Raw genomic sequence first — 17,702 nt, 5'->3', positions numbered from 1 at the left:
GGCACACGGAGGTAAAGCTACAGGAGCCATTCACAGTTAACATCACTCCATCTGGGCCCAAATCCTCCCTGTGCCTTTCTTCTTCCTGGGGGCCTAAAGGTGGTCTGCCCACAAATCAGCCCCCTTTTAAAACTGTAAACCCGCCTTTATGTGTGACAGGAAAATGTGCCCCAGCAGCCCCCCCCCCCCCCCCCCCGGAAATATTACTATTATTAGCATTATTGCTTCTGTGATAAAAACAAAAGCATTTTGCAAATAGCGCAGAATTTGGAAACAACAGATTGCCTGAGAGCAATGACCGTAAAGAACTACGTCTAAAAGCGTGTTATTAATTAGAGAAGTCTGAGAATATATCAATAATAAACTACTGAGACAATGATTAACAAAGGTAGCGGCCCTGCTGGTGTGAAAATACACTATTATTCTGATTTCAGAACACGTATGCATTTTATTTGCAAATCTTAATAAGCTGTGGAATTGTAACACAGCAGTGTAATTGATTACACTATGAAGCTATTAGGAAGTAGCATCATAAATTAATGTAAATTAATAAATTATTACAGGATGGGATTTTCCTGCTTTGTCCCTTCGAGGGAGCAGACATTATGCATGACCTCATAAGAGAATATCAAAATGTGTCATGTGGTAATTATAAGCCGTCCAGGCTTTGAAACGCCAAGTCACATGATTTGAAATAAGCCACGGAATGGCGCACTAAGCTCCTGGCGCTCGCAACTCCGGCCACTTCATTTGCCACGTTCCTGTTGAAGTTGCCCTCGGAGAATTTTGACACCGCCACAACACAAACTCTTTGATTACAATAATGTGCATTCAAAAGCGATCGCAGATGCTTAATGGCTGACGCTATTAAAACCTACGAAAGTTCGCTGTAGCTGGTGGCTAAAGTGGGAAAGGCAAATTCTCCTAAACCCCCAAGACCATCTCTGATGCCAAAGATTTACCTGGGTCATTAAAATTCACATCTTCTCAGTTCAGTGCAGTGAAAACTTTTCAGAACAGTGCTTATGTAAATTCCCGAGTTTTTAATGTAATTTCTCTTTTAGTTATTTGTTTTGGTAATTTACATGAAAATTTGGTAACACATATGCACAAAGCACGTGGTGATTTTACTAGCCTTTATTACGTATTTTTGTACCCAGTATGCTAATTTTTTCCAAAAAGAAATTGTACAATAAATATAAAACATTAATGTATTAACTGGGATTGACGTAAAGTTATTTTACAATAAGTACGCCTAGTGAAATGTATTTGTGGCCATAACTTGAAATACTTAGCCTATATGCCTATATTTGTAACACTGATAATCCTATGCAATATTAAATTATTATTAAAAGAAGAGTTAATTATCGCGTTGATTAAATGACATGTTTCATTCCATGTTTGCACTTTACAGGTCTTACAAAACTCTCGAAGAATATACAGTCTTCGAACAAAGTGTAATTTAGTGGTATATAGTTATGCAAATAAATGCATTTATTTTTATGTTTAAGTATACAAAAACTTGTCAATTTATAGTTTGAACTAAAATGCAAGAGTTCATTTACATTTATTCGAAATATCGGAGTTTTATTAAACTTCGTTTTCCTAAATAATTTTGCATATATTGCACGTAATAGTGTACAAATTAACCGGTGATAACAAACACGTTATTTTAAATCTAAATTCAAGATATTATGGAGGCTGACTTGACAGAGCACGTGATTATTATGATACAGGCTGGTGGCGAAATTGCCGCTTACGTTCCGCCCCTCGCAAGGCGACTCCATCCCCGAGCCGCGGCCCGTTAGAAGCCGCCTGTCTCCGCTTTCAGGCGGGTAGCCCTTCTTTCACACACTCCCCGAATTACAGTCCATGAACCATTCAGGCTACTGACCGCCATGAACCTCCCCTTCAGCAGTCTAATCTAAGGGGTGGATCTATGTGTTTTGTTGCTTGTCGAAAACAATCACTCCTCGGGCCATTACATTTACAGCACGTCCTACTTTAATTGGTGTAACACACTAAGAAATGAATGGAGGAACGGCCCATAAAGGGGAGCGAGTGAATGAACCCGGACTCGCACAAAACTGCTCTTCAAAAAGTTCAGAGCTGGCCACTAACAAGGAGGTATAGGGGTCTTTCAAAAAGGGGATACCACGGTAAAGACAGTCCCAAACAAAGCTTTATGCTTAAACTCTATGTTTGGCCTTAAGTGTTGTCCTATGGTATTGGCCCTAAGAGAATAACTCGAAATACCATGAGAATAGTTAGGAAACAACTAGAATAACAAATACCCATGCGTGAACTTAACTTTTAAAATTTAATTTTCTGTCTCAGTGAGGGGCAGCATGCTCCATAATTTAACATCACCGGTGTAACTATACTAAAGTGTGCGATGGTCCAATCTCTTGACCGGTCGTGAGTAGTTTAATTTGTGTGAAGCTAACGAGGAGTCCTTGAATATCCCATTTTCCATCAAAATATTACCGCGAGTAATAACTTAATTTCCCAGCGAGACGCCCACGGGGCTCAGAGCACCCAACTCCCTCCCGCTCTCCCTCTCTGTTTGGGAAGTTGTCAGCCAGTTTATGTCCAGTTCAGTAGAGCTGAAAGAAGTCAGCTTCGCGTCTTGTTATGAAACAAGACGTCCCTGGCTCCGATCTGCGCCGCAAAATGAGAAGTGATGATGGCAGGCTGGGCCAGCGGTTATCCGCACCGTGCCATCCCCCGGAGGCGACCAGCAGTGAGGAAGTCAAAGCGGTCTTTGTGCGGCTCCTGTCGTCTGCGCGCTCGTTAATCGTCCCAGCCGCAGCCGTAGACCCAACCCCTCAGAGCCCGCCGATTTGTGGGTCTCACAGCTTTCGATCAGCGGATATTTAACTTCTCTGAAATGTTATTTAACGTTTTCCCCTGTGATTAGAAATTTCCTCAATGATCAGTGGAGCATCACTTCTGTATAAGTACGCAGACTGTCTCAGAATGAAAAGTCCATAGAACTAATTGACTGAAATCAGTCAGCCCTGAACAAAGCAATTAGTTCCGATGCTACCGTGCTTTTATCGTCATAATATCGTTATTTTATCCATAGGTAAGAAAGTGATCGCTGGTCTTGATATTATATAAAATACACGTTTTATATGAAAACCAGGGTGTGATTTATTAACATTTAAATAAATAAATCCAAACGTCTAAAGTAAAACAGCAATTCCTAAAATATACCCAAAGGGTTCACATCCATTAGTCGGAAGGTAGTTATTCTCTTGGTTAAAGGGGGGGGAAACTTGAGGCGAATCCACTTTAAGTGAATGCGCGTTTCTTCTCTCCATTGGCTTTATTATCCAGCTGGCTTGATGAGTTTCTCTGGCACAAATCAGTTCTTAGACAGAGAATAGCAATCCCTTGATCCTCATCAATTGTCATCCAGAATTTGGGCCACTTTGACCGTCAGTAGTGGGGAAGTCAGGACTAATCCCCTGATGGAATCACGGGCAAAGAAAAGCAACAATAACCAAGTCAAGCGTAAAAAATGAAAGCGAAATCTCTATTATCACCCTCTACATTTCCCAGCTACGTAGTGAAAATCAGCTAGTTTGTCATTCGAGTCAGACACCCGGAGAAGAATATGGGGTCGCGGTGGGTTGTTAGACTCACACGACGTAGAGAGCAATATTTCGGTGAAAAGGCCCCGCATTTGCAAAATCCCCCTCACATCCCGACATAACCATTAAATACAGACTGACTTTATTTTGTATAGAAAGCAAAAAACAAGAAAAGAGGCACAGTTCTCGTATAAAAGAATGAGGTTTTGGGGGATTAGGGCTGGCCCGAATGATGCAGAATAACTTCTGCATAGCTTTACAAGTATTTTTTCTCTCGCCTGTATGAGCCAAGTATACGCTAAACCAGAAAGGTTTTAAGTTAACCATTTGAAGAGCTTTCTTTTTCGTTCTTTTTAATATTCCGATTCAGTTCAACGCTGAGATTCTTCACGCTTCGGGTATTATAATGAAATTCACTGAAAGATTTTTAGAAATACAATAGACCCACACATTATGTAGCTCACTGTTAGAATTTAATGTTCGCCATTCATTTAGCCTGCGTGCACTAATGTATGGAAGAAGTTATAGATGGCATGTAAGTTATCCCAAATACTCAGTTGTTGATTCTAATAGTGGACATTTGCTTAATGTTGGCACCAGTAAACAACTTAAAAGACAAACTGCAAATTATTGTCACAATTCATTTACATTTGCTACGCATGCACTATGCTTAATTTTACATGACTCGAGAGGTGTCGCCACAGATTATATTGTTTGTAGGAATATTAGATTTTTTTCTCCCTAATTTTTTCGTTCATTAAAAGTAAAATCCAATATTAGGCAAACGCGGAATAAGTTTCCTGTTAACTTTTTCCCCCCAAACTTAGTGAAACGGGAAGAGTTTAAACACAGATGCGACTGCTACACATATATTAGCCATGAATTTTTTTGTGGTTCAAAGGTCTGTTCTCAGCGTCGCTTTGCCGGGGCTAATCAATTAGAGTACTGATGTCTAAGTCTAAGTCTAACCCTGTTTTCTTGGTTGTCATTTTATTAATATAATCACTCCTTTGGAACATTCGGAATTATCCTGCCCTCCCCAGATTTATTTTATAGTGAAGCTTTTGCTTCATCACCTTGCTAAAGAGTACTTGAAACGATGGAGACACTCCGCTATCCTAATTAGTGATTTTTGTCCCCTTGTCGAAGGACTCTGCGTTTTATGCAAATGACACCCTTCACGACCATCACCATTACCAGAATTAGCTAGCAGTTTTATTCAATGATATGCCGATCTTCTCTTAACCTAGTCTGGCTTGATTGCTCCAATGAATAATAATGCAAAGATTTTTATACATTTATTCTGGATTTTTAGCTTTTAGGGCAAAAAGTTTTCACGGTATGATCACTTATTTTACGGATGTGCAGATTACAACTGCACAAACAAGAGTGTAATAATAATAATAATAATAATAATAATAATAATAATAATAATAATAATAATCGCAGCATAAGAAATATTCGTATAATTCTGGTGGCATGTAATATAACTAGATATACAGTATGACTATAGGTAATATGCGATATATACTATATATACTATTTACATGATTTCCTACATGCTTGATATCATTATTAACTGTTTGGCAATTCTTGTGTAATAAAGTTGTTTCAGGTCATTTTGATGAAGATTTGTTTCAAGTTTGCTTCTATATTTATACCACACATGTTTACCGGGCACCTCTGAAATGTGAATACAGTATCCTGGCCAAGGACACTTCTGAAAAGGTTTTTTTTTTTATGTCCACAGTGAGGAGAACACCAGGGGCTAGGTTCAACAATGGCCAATACTCTTACACAGATGCAACTTATGCATGCATTAGAATAGTCCTAATGTAACACACGCGTGTCCCTTTAATTTTCATTAGGCTTGATGGCAGTGGAATTGCGGTGGACCGCAAGTTATCAAGAGCTACTAATTTCACATTAAAGACCATTGACTGTGACGGGTTGATTCAAGGGTTTTCGACAATTAACACAATCAGAATTTGAGCCCAGATCATTTACCTTGACTCTGTAATTATTTTACTCACTCGCACATTTAAAAATTGCATGGTGTCAACTAGCTGTAAATATGAGAGGTAAATGCAATTGAATGGTCCAGATGACTCCATCCACCGCACTTAACAGCTCATTCTTCGCCAAGTCAGACCGATAATTATTAACTTCTTTATATGAAACGCAGCGTCTGACCATGTGCCGTGATTCTCTTCAGATGTTTTCAGCCGGAGAAATGTCCCAAGTCACGTCTTTAAAAAACTGCACAATGTAAGACCTTGACAAAGAGGTATCTGTCAGGATGCTGTCTTCCATTTCATTCTCAAAGTTTACCCTTACTTGGTCAGTTCGAAGTCCATTGTTTTTGTTTAACACTAAAATGTAATAAAATGGCTGCATGAGAAAATTAACTTAAAAGAAAATATATAGTTATGAACAATGTTATTTAAATCACGTTATTTTTTTTGTAAATTATAAATAGCAATAAAACTGTGCAAGGCAGAATGGGAGAAAAATATAAAACCAATTCTTTTATTATAAATACTTGTTTTTGGTATTTCTTGCAGTTTTGTGTGCATTTAAGTGCACATTTCAACAACGTATGAGAAGTCATTACATCCACATTCTTGAAACCTTCCAATTATGTGCATGACTAAATAATACCTGTTGTGAAAGTCCTTTGTGCCATTTTGTACAAAAGGGTTCTCAAGTAACACACCTCTTGAATGTGTGTGTTAAACAAGAACTCTGTTAAGAACAGAACACCAAATTATACCTTCACACAAAGCGTATGGAGTAATGGTGTCTGTGTGTGTGGTTGTGTGAGTATGCATCTGAAGAAGTTAAGATGGACTGATTCCACAGCAACAAACATCACACACATAATGGACCAACGTGGAAATAAGTAAGGCTGATTCGCTTGACTTTATTTGTTGATTTCACGAAGGAACATTACTCGACGGCACGATGTTCTCTTCTGATGACAATCGTAAGATGGAAGGCCTCGATGCCATAGAATTGCTGTTAAACCAGAAACATTACAATGGCTTTGGATAAGTCATCTTGAATGTTACAGCCGAGTGCTGAAAGGCCCATTGAGAAAACCAAAGCCTGGGCCTGTGTTGACCTTAGACATTTATACATCAGAAAACAAAAAGGCGATAGCAGCGAGGTTAAGACCCAGCAGAGCTTCCCAGTGCCTATAACGAAAAAATGAGGGCTGCGTAAAAACTTCGACTGTTCAGTCTCTTAAAGTGAGATCTGAATGAAAGCGATTTCTGTCGTGCAAATTCATTGACTTTCACATTTATGTTTCATTTCGAGGAAAAATAATTTATACGGAGTTCAGCGAGAAGGAAAATTAAAACAAAATAAAATCGAAACAATCTACAAATATTTATTAAACGTTTAGAATTTTTTGTACAACATCTGTAAGAAGAAAAGTAGCACCTTCCATAAAATACAGAATGATTAAATGAAATAGACAAGAAACACAAATAATTTTAAACACATTCACATATTCAGATCACATCATTAACATAAAATTAATATTAACAGGTTCACTTTGAATATTAAACATTTCTTGAATTGTTTCAGAGTACAATTTAATATTTCTTTCTTTTAAGTATGAATTCAAGCAACAAATGCAGCTGATGTTAAAGACTAAAATCAAACAAAACACGCAAAATATTAAGCAAATCAGGCGTTTTCATCGTGGTTAGTAAAATTAATTGCGAACCAATGTCTAGATGGTCAGAAACATTAGAAGCGTTTGATAATAGGTTGATAGCACATAACCACATAAACGATACCACAAATGTCCTTCTGTCTCTTCTTTTTCTCTCTATTCTTTCATCGCCCGTTCTCTTTTTCTCTCTCGAGATCTGCAGCCTGTCACGTGATGACACGGGGAAAACAGGAAGTGCCGCGTGAGCTTCAGCTCGCCGTATCGCCGCGTTCAGACATGGAGCTGCTTCTCAAAGTCGTTGCGTGTTTCGTCGCATTGCTTCACTGCAGTCGAGCTCAGGCGTCGTCATTTGAGGTGAACCTCACAGTCTTGCCGTCGGCTTTTACCTGGAATGGCGTTGCAAATAGACTTTCCGCTCTCCCGTCTATTCTGACTGTGTCGCCTTCACAGGAGCCCAGTTTCCATTCCTCTTCTGAGTTGCTGCTGTCCTCCTTTCACGGAGATCCGGAGATCAGCGACTACTGCCGCGAATTGCTTCATCTCTTTGGGCAGCGATATGTGTCCTACGTGGCCTGCCTCGTTTCGTCTGCTCGTCCGGTCAAGGTCTGCCTGAACTGCTTCATGCTGTATGACGGGTTGACTGAAATCTACAGCAACATATCCCAGGTAAATGAGCCCAGATGCCCAGCGGGACAGCCGAACTCTCTATTATCGGTATCTTCCTAGTCAATTTACCACATAACATCCAGCCGTAATTTATGTTTCCATAGCTAACAGGTTACAGTACAATACAGATCTGTTGTTTCGTTAAGTGACCCCGCCGCCCCCCAAGCAATCTTTAAAATGACGATATATTTCTTGCTCTTTGGTGGTCACGTGTTGTCACGTGTTGACACAGTTGTGCAAGTACATGGGAACGTAGTAATAGTATTAATATAAGAAATTCCAATTTCAAACAAGTTGCAATGTGTTTTTATACTCCAGTACAGGCATTTCTTTACTATCTATGTCATCATGAAATAACACATTCAGTTATGTGAGAATAACCTCACTTCAGAAGAATGTAAAGGTCTCAAAGGGATATTGATTTAACTTTTTACTTGACTGGTTTGTCCTAGGTCGGCCCTGGCAATGAGAGCTGCCAAGTCACTCTCCTCCGCTCAGACAGGCTGATGCTACTCTATGAGCTGTATGAGAAAATAACGGAGATTTGGACAACCTCTCACTGCTCTAGTGGGTATTATAGCGATAAACGTATTATTGAATTGTGCTTCCTTATTGTTGTCACCCTGACATGTGCAGCTTGCTGATTAATGTAGCTACGTCTGCTTTTTACAAATTGATAGCTTTGCCGGAGTGTTATAGCATCTAGAGTTTGAGCTAGTGCTCATCAAGCCACGTCAGCACTTGCTGCTACCACCTGCAGTCTTTTGGGTGAAGGGAAAGATGGCACCTTTGGGTGCTGTTGGCAAGCGGCTGAGAGTCTGACGGCCTTGTCTGAGGACAGTAATGATGGTCCTCCTCTAACTCCGTTCTGCGCTTCCCCACTTCTGCAGATTGCCTATTCAATGACAGCCTGTCCAGTGACACACTGCACTACATGACCAAGCTGAATGAGTCACTGCGCTGCTTTGAGAGTCAGGTTCGTAAGGCCTTAGATGAGGAAGGGAAACGGGCTGTTGGTCCATGTAATGACCCTGAATAAGCAGCTGGAAATGCTTAATAAACAGTAAGGGGGGAAAGAAGACATATGAAGGGGTACTACTAAATAGGTCAGATTTTTCAACTTTCAGCAGCGGTTTTTCCCTGCATTTCATTTTAGTTGCAATTGAAAATGTTTCATGTTTTTTTTTTTTTTTTTATAATATCAGAAGAGTAACCACTCTGAGCTTTGTAAAGAGTGCAAAACATCCTACAAATTGCTGAATGATCTCTATGGCCGGATGGAGAAGAACAAGAGCCTGTGCATCGATATTGAAGACGCAGTAAGTGCTGGTCTTTACGAGGGACTCCAGTCTTCCTCTTGCCTTCTCATGGTATGATACAGAAAAGCCTGGATTTATTCAATATTAAATACGAAGTGGAAACACAGCAGTAATGTTATAAAGAGCTGATGGGAGCCACTGGCTTAAAAGAAAACATTGTCAGGAACTAGCTGAAAGCAGGAAAACGGCACCCCCTAGAGGTCACCAGTAGACCGCTGCTGAGCAGCTGTCGGTAATTGGCTTTAACCAAGATGGTCTGTAGGAATTCTAGATCAAGTGATGGTCCATGCGAAGATGTGTGTATGTGTTTGTTTTCTGTCTGCTTACCGGGGTTGGGGTCATGGGGGGAGGGGCGTAAAACCTATGCAAGCCAACACTGCATGAGGCTGGGGTATACACTGGATGGAATTCCAGTCTCTCACATACTATACATACTATATTATGTATGGCATACAGTATTGAGCAAAAGTCTTACACAGTCGATGAAAATGATGTTTAAATGTTATTCATGTTGGTGTAAAACATGATAAAACATGTTGTCTGTCCAAGTGTGTCAGTTTAGCCTTTTCAAAGTCACCCCAGAATTTGCAGGAAGCGTCCAGTATACCAGTGTGCTTTTTCCACTTCACCACTACCCCGCCTCATCCGGCAAATCAATGCTTCATTGAGTTATTTAAATAATTTAGTTAATTAATTAATTGAATTGGTTATGAAATTTAAAGAGTATATGGAATCACTGAAGTGCCCCAGAAGAAGGATTTGTGTTCATCTAGCCATCCAGCAAGATATCAGAAAGTTAATCAGAATTTATTATATTTTTTTTATTGCATTACTGTTCATTTTCATATGTTGAATTTTCAGTTGCCCATAGTGATTAATATAACATTTTTTGCTAAATTCAGTTTTTTTTCCTGATCAAATATGCATTTACTACCCAGATAAATAGCCCAAACACTTTTTTTTTTTTGACCACCTAAGACTTTTGCACAGTATTGTGTATATAAAATACATATAAGCTGTTATATCACTGGTTCGTTAGTTGCTGTTAATAAGAGCTAACTGCTGTGCCCACAATCCCTTCACGTTTCCCTCAGACAACCAAGCCACCTCCCAAAAATTAGTCCAGCCGAATGCAGCTGTCACTGTCATCCTGCATTGTGGGGGGGGGGCATGGGACAGAGAGGTTACGCTTTTGTTTTTCCATTAGTGCCCACAGTGATTAATTTTTTTTTTTTTCTCTCTTCCAGATGAATATGACCCGTATATTGTGGAGCAAGAGCTTCAATTGCTCCATCCCGCGGGAGGAGACCGTGCCCGTCATCGCCGTGTCCAGCTTCATGCTCTTCCTGCCTATCATCTTCTACTTGAGCAGCTTCCTTCACTCGGAACAAAAGAAGCGTAAACTCATACACCGTGAGTAACCGCCGTGATGTGCCCATTGTTGCATTATTTTAATTTCCAGTCAGTGAGTTTCATTTAATGACATGGGAAGCCGGCGCATGTTAACAGGAATCTGCATCTACATCGTTTGAGTTTAGTTTAGTTTTTGGTCCAATACTTCGATTTGTACACTACCAGGCAAAAGGTCTTGCATACCACAGATTTTTGCCATTTATTTCATAAACTACAGATATTTTTTATTCTTGTTAAGCATCGGAAAGTTAAGTGAGCAACTGTAAATGAAAGTACAAGTCAAACGAAACAAGTTTCCTTTATAATAAGGAAAGAGTTTGTAACAGTGCATGTCCGACGTCATATTAACTGGTTGTGTGCTGATGGCAAAGTCAAATTCTAGGCTGTCCTTTAACTTTAAATGCACTAGTTAGCTGTTTAATCCTGTGAAACAGAGCATTATTTAGTATCCCATGTAGAAGGAATGCCTCAAAATTTCTCTGCTGTTATAACTGCTAGAGGAGGTTACTTTGAATCAAAGATATGACATTTCCTTGTTAATAAAGGTACTCAAATGGTGAACATACTGTAAATTTATTTGCTGGCAAAGAGTATTGAGTGTATTTTTAGTAAGTGTTAAGTGAGTAGCATGCAAATGTTAAACTCTGTGTATGCAAAACACTTGACTGATATTGTACATTACATTTAATTACATAAATTAAATATGGGTGCTTACAATACATATGTATATAAATAAAGCAACCTGTATGCCGTGATTATTACATATCACATTATTTATTAAATAGAATTTATTTTTTCACACGGTGAAATTGGCAAAAATGTATGTTAAAAAGGCATAATTGCGGGAGTCTTCTTGGTTTTCTGTGAATCCTTGAGCTAGTCTCAGTAGTACATTAGCAGGATCTTCCTAAACTAGAAAGGGCAGCTTATTCATCAGAAGGGCCGTAATAGTGACTGTGGCCCATTGTCTTTCTCCTGCATCACAAGTGCCCGTGAATGTTGCCGAGAATCTCTCTGGCTCATTGTCAAATTGCCGCGCGAGTCACTCAGAGTCAGGAGCGACTTGACCAGAGATCAAGTCAAGAAGTGTTCAGCAGGAGTCATGAGAAGACGTGGTGCATTGACGGCTGGTGCGGTTTTAAAAAGGCATGTTGAGGAGAGAGAAGGGAACAGTCCCCTAATCCCTAAACAGATGTCCGTTCTCTCTATGATATTGAGCAGGAGTCTTGCAGTAGCGATGCTCCACATGCCAGCCATGAATGACAGCTAATTGTTGAGTGATTGAGCTCTTTGTAAGTCCTCAAATTGTTCTTGCTCCATAGCCAAGCGTGTGAAATCAAGCAACAGCCTGATGAACATCCAAGACAAGCACAGCTGAAAGCACATTGGGGCTGACACAAAGGAACCAGGAAGTGCACCACGACGGTGGTACGAGGTCACATGATCCGATGACGTTGGATGAATCACAGTGGAAATGGGCTACTAAAGGAAGCAGACACCTGGTTTGATTAATCGATTTAACTTCTGTTGAACAAAGACAATGCTGTAATGCTCGCTTCTTAAATTCTTACCAATCGACAATTATGATTACTATTGGCCAAATTACTGTTGACTTGTGGTTTGTTTTGTATTATTCCTGTTTAAAAATGCAGAAGCAATTCAGATTATTCACCTGATTCAGAAGGTGCTGCACTGTATGAATATGGCACTTGAACCTACAGCATACTGGCTACCAGTTGACCCGTAAACTGCTTGAACAGAAAAACCAGAGCTCAAGCAATGCTGACCCTTATTCCAGGTGACGGGATCCAAAATTTTAGTTCTTTGCCAAGATTTACAGCAGGTTTGAGCAGCTTCGGTGAGCACGTGTTCATCTTTACATAGTCATACAAACATTTCCCCTTCCATGAACAGTGTTTGGTTGATTGTTTAGCATTAAATGCTAGGATGACTGGGATTCCACCTCATTTTAATGTTCATCCTTTTTCTTGCACTGACTCAGCAGGAGTGACTGTTGGTACTTTTCCCTTTTCAGTTTTTAGAATTTTGCAGCTGCAAGAGAAACATTGCAGCCAGTATTCCTTCAAATATATCATTGTTTTATTATTGTTTTATATTTGTACCTAACACTGGATTTCTTTGTAATTTCACATTTAGAAATATTTTATTCTGCGATGTGTTCCTCTGTGTGAGAATTAAGTATGGAGATTGTGTATGATATGGAGTATAAAATCATTTTCTTGGACCTTGTTACGTTATTTATAACTTTGAGCTTGCGGTGCACACATTTCCTGCTTCAGTTATTGGTGGTTATAATGATATTGATGATGAGACTAACATGACCTCAGCAGGGGCCATTACATGTACCGTTGTCACATTTTGTTGAAGATGGCTGATAGGGGGAAGTTCAAAATAAAATCAGATTAATAAATTAATACATTTAAATGGCATCTTGTTTACTAATTTTATTCTTACTGGTGTAATATGAAAAAGATTTTGTGGCTCACCGGCAATACTAAGCCTATCCCTTAAGATCACTTTAGTCCTACGCTTCCTCCTCTTAGTCACTTCACCATATATTGGTGCTCTGCCTGTGATCTCATCCCTTTTTGAACACTAAGATAATCATTTCAGCAGCACTGTCAGGCACTGTCTAGAGCAGCATTCAGCTTTTCATTTTGTCTTGTAGATGTTCACGAAATATTGCACTTATTGGAATTTGTACAGATGATGACCATTGCCATGAAATTTTAATTCAGTAAGAATAAAATCTCTCTTTTTCCCCTTTTGGCCACATCCTGTGTGTGTGTGCGCGTGTGTGTTTGCGTGCAAAGTTTGTAACTGGGTTATTGTGATATAGTTCATGTATTCAGGTTGCTTTATTGATTTCTTTGGTGGTTGTGTTAAACTGCAGTCTCCTGTTCAGTAGTATGTGTGCTAAAGTTACTTAGCTGAATAACTGTACCAATTCCTTGCCTTTTTGGTCTTATGGCGTGCAGCCCTCCTGCCCATTGAGTCACTTCTTAATAGCATTAGTGCCGATTTGCTGAATCATATGACATGTGCATCGCAGCCAATCATAATGGCGTGACCCTGGTGTGTGCGGGAGGGGCTTCTGCTTTGGGATTCGTAAATCCATGGCTTTCTGGGCGCACTGAGCAATACAGAAGGGCTAAAAAGTCATTTGCTCTGAAAACTGGGTCACTTTGCCCTGTGTTGTGCTTTCAGTTCCTGCCTCGTGCTTCTTCTGTCCCTCCCACCAAAAGCCAGCAAAAAGAGGCTTGTGGGTATTTACACTAATGATTTTGCACTTGGGGGCCCAGATTAGCACATAGTGTGTGTAGAAGTATAGTGGGGACTTCAAGGGAAAAAGTCAAAAAGTTGATAGCAGGTTAGGCACATGCCTGACAAGAAATAATCACCATCTGATTTTGTAGCTTGAGCTACTGTTAGGAAATACTTTTCCACCATGGTAATTGTTTCTTAATGAAGGTTCTTTGTTTGTATTGCAACATGGTGTCTTTGAAAGTCAGCTTAGAGAGAACTTGGCTAGTCAATGAACATGCTGTCCTGATTCCAACATGATGAACCGGAACGAACAAGAATTCCTATCTCCAAACTGCCGTGAGCCTCTGAACTTATGAAAGATCCAGTAACTTGCCATCATTTATACATCACTGCGCCTGGGTATGACATGCCCACCCCTCAATAACCTAAACATAACTTCAGAATTATTGACTTGATTAGTTTAGAAACACATTCACATCTCTTACACACTCCTACAATAATTATGTTACGATGCGGTGTTGCTTGACACGGGCCCTTGGGGTCAATTTGACCCCACAGTAGGCATGGCAGATGCATATGTGTGTGCATGTAGTTATGAAATCACATGACGTGTTTTTGGGGTGAATCTGACCCCAGGATAAGTGTGTGAGATACAAGTGCATGCATGTAGTTATGCGATAGAAATTATAATGAGAACCTTTCCATGAGTTACTATTGTCTTTTATGAGATAGTAGGATGTCCATCCATCCTCCTTTGATTATAAGGTTTCAGGGGATTTAAAGGGGAATTGACTGTGAAATAATTCTGTCATAAGTGAGGAAGGAAAAGATTTGGTAAAGTGACTCAAGGTGTCCTGAATTATCCTTGGGCCAGATCACAGGATAATAATATCTGGGGGTCGAATCACACCCCTTAGCCGCAGTGCTAACTTTCCTTTTGTTTTCTGTTTATTTCTGCATGGCTATTTAGTTAACTATTCAATGACATTTGCTGTAGATTACCTGAATAGAAACATCCTAAAGACAGCAGAATTCCATACTGCTGTCATGCCGGCTTGATCCTTGGTCCACGTGATTCTGTAGACACACTTTAAGGGCCTGCTGGACTGCACTACATTCTCTGTGATGGTGATTATTAGTGCCAGTACTGCATTTCCCTTGGTCTTCATGCTAATAATTGCTGCTTCCCCTCCTTTCCAAAGTTACACTTTGCACAGCAGCTAATTCCTTTAAATCCACTCTTGATACGTTATGAAGAGGCCAATGTTTCCTGCTTTCATGCTGACATTAAGAAACGGTGAGTTAAAACTGAAGTTGTTATGTAAACCCCGCTTAAGCTGTAAATAAGCTAACCGCTAAGAGAGCTAAGCTAGCCCAGGACCTTGCTGTAATGAATATGGTGCTTTGTTACAGGGAAAAACATACACCTAAGATATATAATCAGGAGAAACCCCCCAGGAGAGAGCATGTGCAGCTGAATAAAGGGGCTTATTATACCTGCGGGGTCAAAGTCTGTAGATCTGGAGCTTATGCTATTATGATAGATTATAGAATCACTCTATTATGGTAGTCATTCAGTTAGTAATCAGACCCTCGCAATTAGAAGCTACTTGAGGGCCATTAAGAGCACGGCTGCCACTGGAGGCCCCGAATCTGAGGTCTTATGACAGGTCAGCTGTTGGTGACATCACCACTGCAGGATCATATGTCACAACCTCCGGATGCCTGACTTCCCTGGCGGCGGCCCGGGCCCGATCGGGGCCCCACGGGGGGGTGCCCAGCCTTTTTTTGTACGAGAACATCTGACCCCACTCAGGATGAAGCTCCCCCTCCCCCCCCCCCCCCCCTCGGACTGGAGGAGCCATCAGCTGGGGGAGACGTTTTCGGGGGCCTTCTCAGTGACAGGCGGTCAAAGGAGACCCCGCGCCCTTTGGTGTGCTGCCGGATCTGTGCCAGGCCTGTGCCGGACAAGGAGGGTCACGCCTGCCGATTTGTTCAGTGCTGAACAGCTTCGTTCGATATGTTAGAAGCCTTTTGCTTGAAAGGGGGCGATCAACAGAGACTTCTGCATATTAGCAGCCTGTATTAGCAGGTCTGCTCAATAGCTTATTAAAAGAAAGCAATACTAAACAAGGATCATTTGTAGCAGATTTTTTTAATTCTCTTTTTGACTGTACTTACATTCCTTTTACCATCTTCATAATCTCTTAAGAATGGAGACATTACTGACTGAAATGTGCCTTTAAGAGGACAGCATGACAGTTTTAATCGACACTTAGGCAAAGCTGAGACATTAGCCTAAAAAATCTCTATTTAAAACAACATGAATTTTTAGGTTGTACACATTTTGATTATATATGTTTTAAACATGCATTCATCATCTAATAAAAACAAAACAAGACACTTGTAAGTATTTCGTGACTGGACTGGGGTCAAGAGATGACATTGCTACTGGTCTGCAAGTATGCCCTGCAGACTTATGTAAAAAATTAATTTTGTTAATTGTTTCCCAATAAACAGGAACTTTGGTAAGTAGTTTCTCTCTTTATTGCTACATTCAATTATGTCATTTATATTTCTTGTGTGCAACACAATATTTTTTATTATCTTTTATTCGGTTTACAATGTTTACATTTTACAGAATAGTGGTCAAATTATTTTAGAAGTTGGAGTGAATTACCACTTAAAATGCTAATTATTCAGCAACTATCAGAACTTTCAGGATTATATCAATATTGTATTAATATTAACATTGCATTGTATTATATTAATTGAATGTGTAAGAATGAGTGAATGAGTCTGTAACCTGTGCCCTATCCTTCCTGGGATATGCTGGATAGGATTCAGACTCAACATAACCCTGTTCTGGATCAGTAATTTTGGAAGATGGATGTAATACACCATTACTTAATCATAAACAAACAAAAATGAATTATTTTAGCACGGCGTTTCAGGGCGGAACAGCCATTAAAGACGTACCTTCTTGTGTTCTTAAGGCGCCATCTACAGGCAGAACCACGTAACTTTACTTTTAACCTTCATCCAAGATTTAGTAATGCAATGGCATCTCTTATTCTAAAAGCGGCCAAAGAGCAGATTTAATTAAATCAAAATGTTGTGGTAAACTAAGAAAAAACTGTGTGCATGTTAGCCTGCAAAGCATTACATAATTCACTCTAACGCCTTATTTGAATGGGATTAGTTTTACCTGGGGACAAAACATAATTGAAGGAATTACCGACGAAATCCGTATTTTTAATCCAGTCTTAATAGATCTAAAGAATCTATATAACATGGGATGTGTTGGTGGTTAAACAGACAATTACAACATTGATTTATTGTAATTCGTGTTTTGGAATATAATTTATCCTCCCTATAGGCTATGTCTGCAAGAATTAATTGGACTTTTAGAACATTTAAATTGTAACTTCTTTGGCTCCTCCATAATGTTATCTAGACAAGCAAGGTGGCGCAGAGACTTGATCCTGAGGATTTTTCAGGTGACTGAAGTGCGACATGCTCTTCACAGTAACTCACGTCCTCGCTGTTCGGCAAGTGCCACCATGATACTTTCCCCCAGGTATTGTATCATGGTGTTATACATGCTCCAAGCTACAGTCACCCTTGGGTGATACCCAACACTTAGAACTATTTCTGAGTCTTAAGTGTGATTGTGTGTACCGCTGTTAGGGATAAAGCAAATTCTCTCCTGGGATTCCCATCTATCATTCA

General features: G+C 39.8%; 1 protein-coding gene across 3 annotated transcripts; it reads left to right on the top strand.

Moving 5' to 3' along the window:
- Positions 1–6,369: 6,369 nt before the first annotated feature.
- ostm1 (osteoclastogenesis associated transmembrane protein 1) lies at positions 6,370–13,469 on the top strand. Of its 3 annotated transcripts, XM_049002314.1 has the most exons (8): positions 6,375–6,501; positions 7,479–7,638; positions 7,735–7,950; positions 8,403–8,517; positions 8,841–8,926; positions 9,156–9,269; positions 10,517–10,682; positions 12,005–13,469. In XM_049002314.1, the coding sequence occupies exons 1-8, from the start codon at positions 6,425–6,427 to the stop codon at positions 12,058–12,060; spliced, it is 990 nt and encodes a 329-aa protein (XP_048858271.1). In that variant the 5' UTR covers positions 6,375–6,424; the 3' UTR covers positions 12,061–13,469. The 3 variants fall into 3 exon arrangements, with proteins under 3 accessions (XP_048858270.1, XP_048858271.1, XP_048858272.1); XM_049002313.1 differs by having other exon boundaries at positions 6,370–6,501; positions 7,479–7,950; XM_049002315.1 differs by lacking the exon at positions 6,375–6,501 and having other exon boundaries at positions 7,335–7,950.
- Positions 13,470–17,702: the final 4,233 nt, after the last annotated feature.

This window comes from Brienomyrus brachyistius, unplaced genomic scaffold (assembly GCF_023856365.1).
Source record: "Brienomyrus brachyistius isolate T26 unplaced genomic scaffold, BBRACH_0.4 scaffold66, whole genome shotgun sequence".
NCBI classification, from domain to species: Eukaryota; Metazoa; Chordata; class Actinopteri; order Osteoglossiformes; family Mormyridae; genus Brienomyrus; species Brienomyrus brachyistius.
The sequence above is the reverse complement of the archived record's forward strand: the minus strand, read 5'-3'. Positions and strand labels throughout refer to the sequence as shown.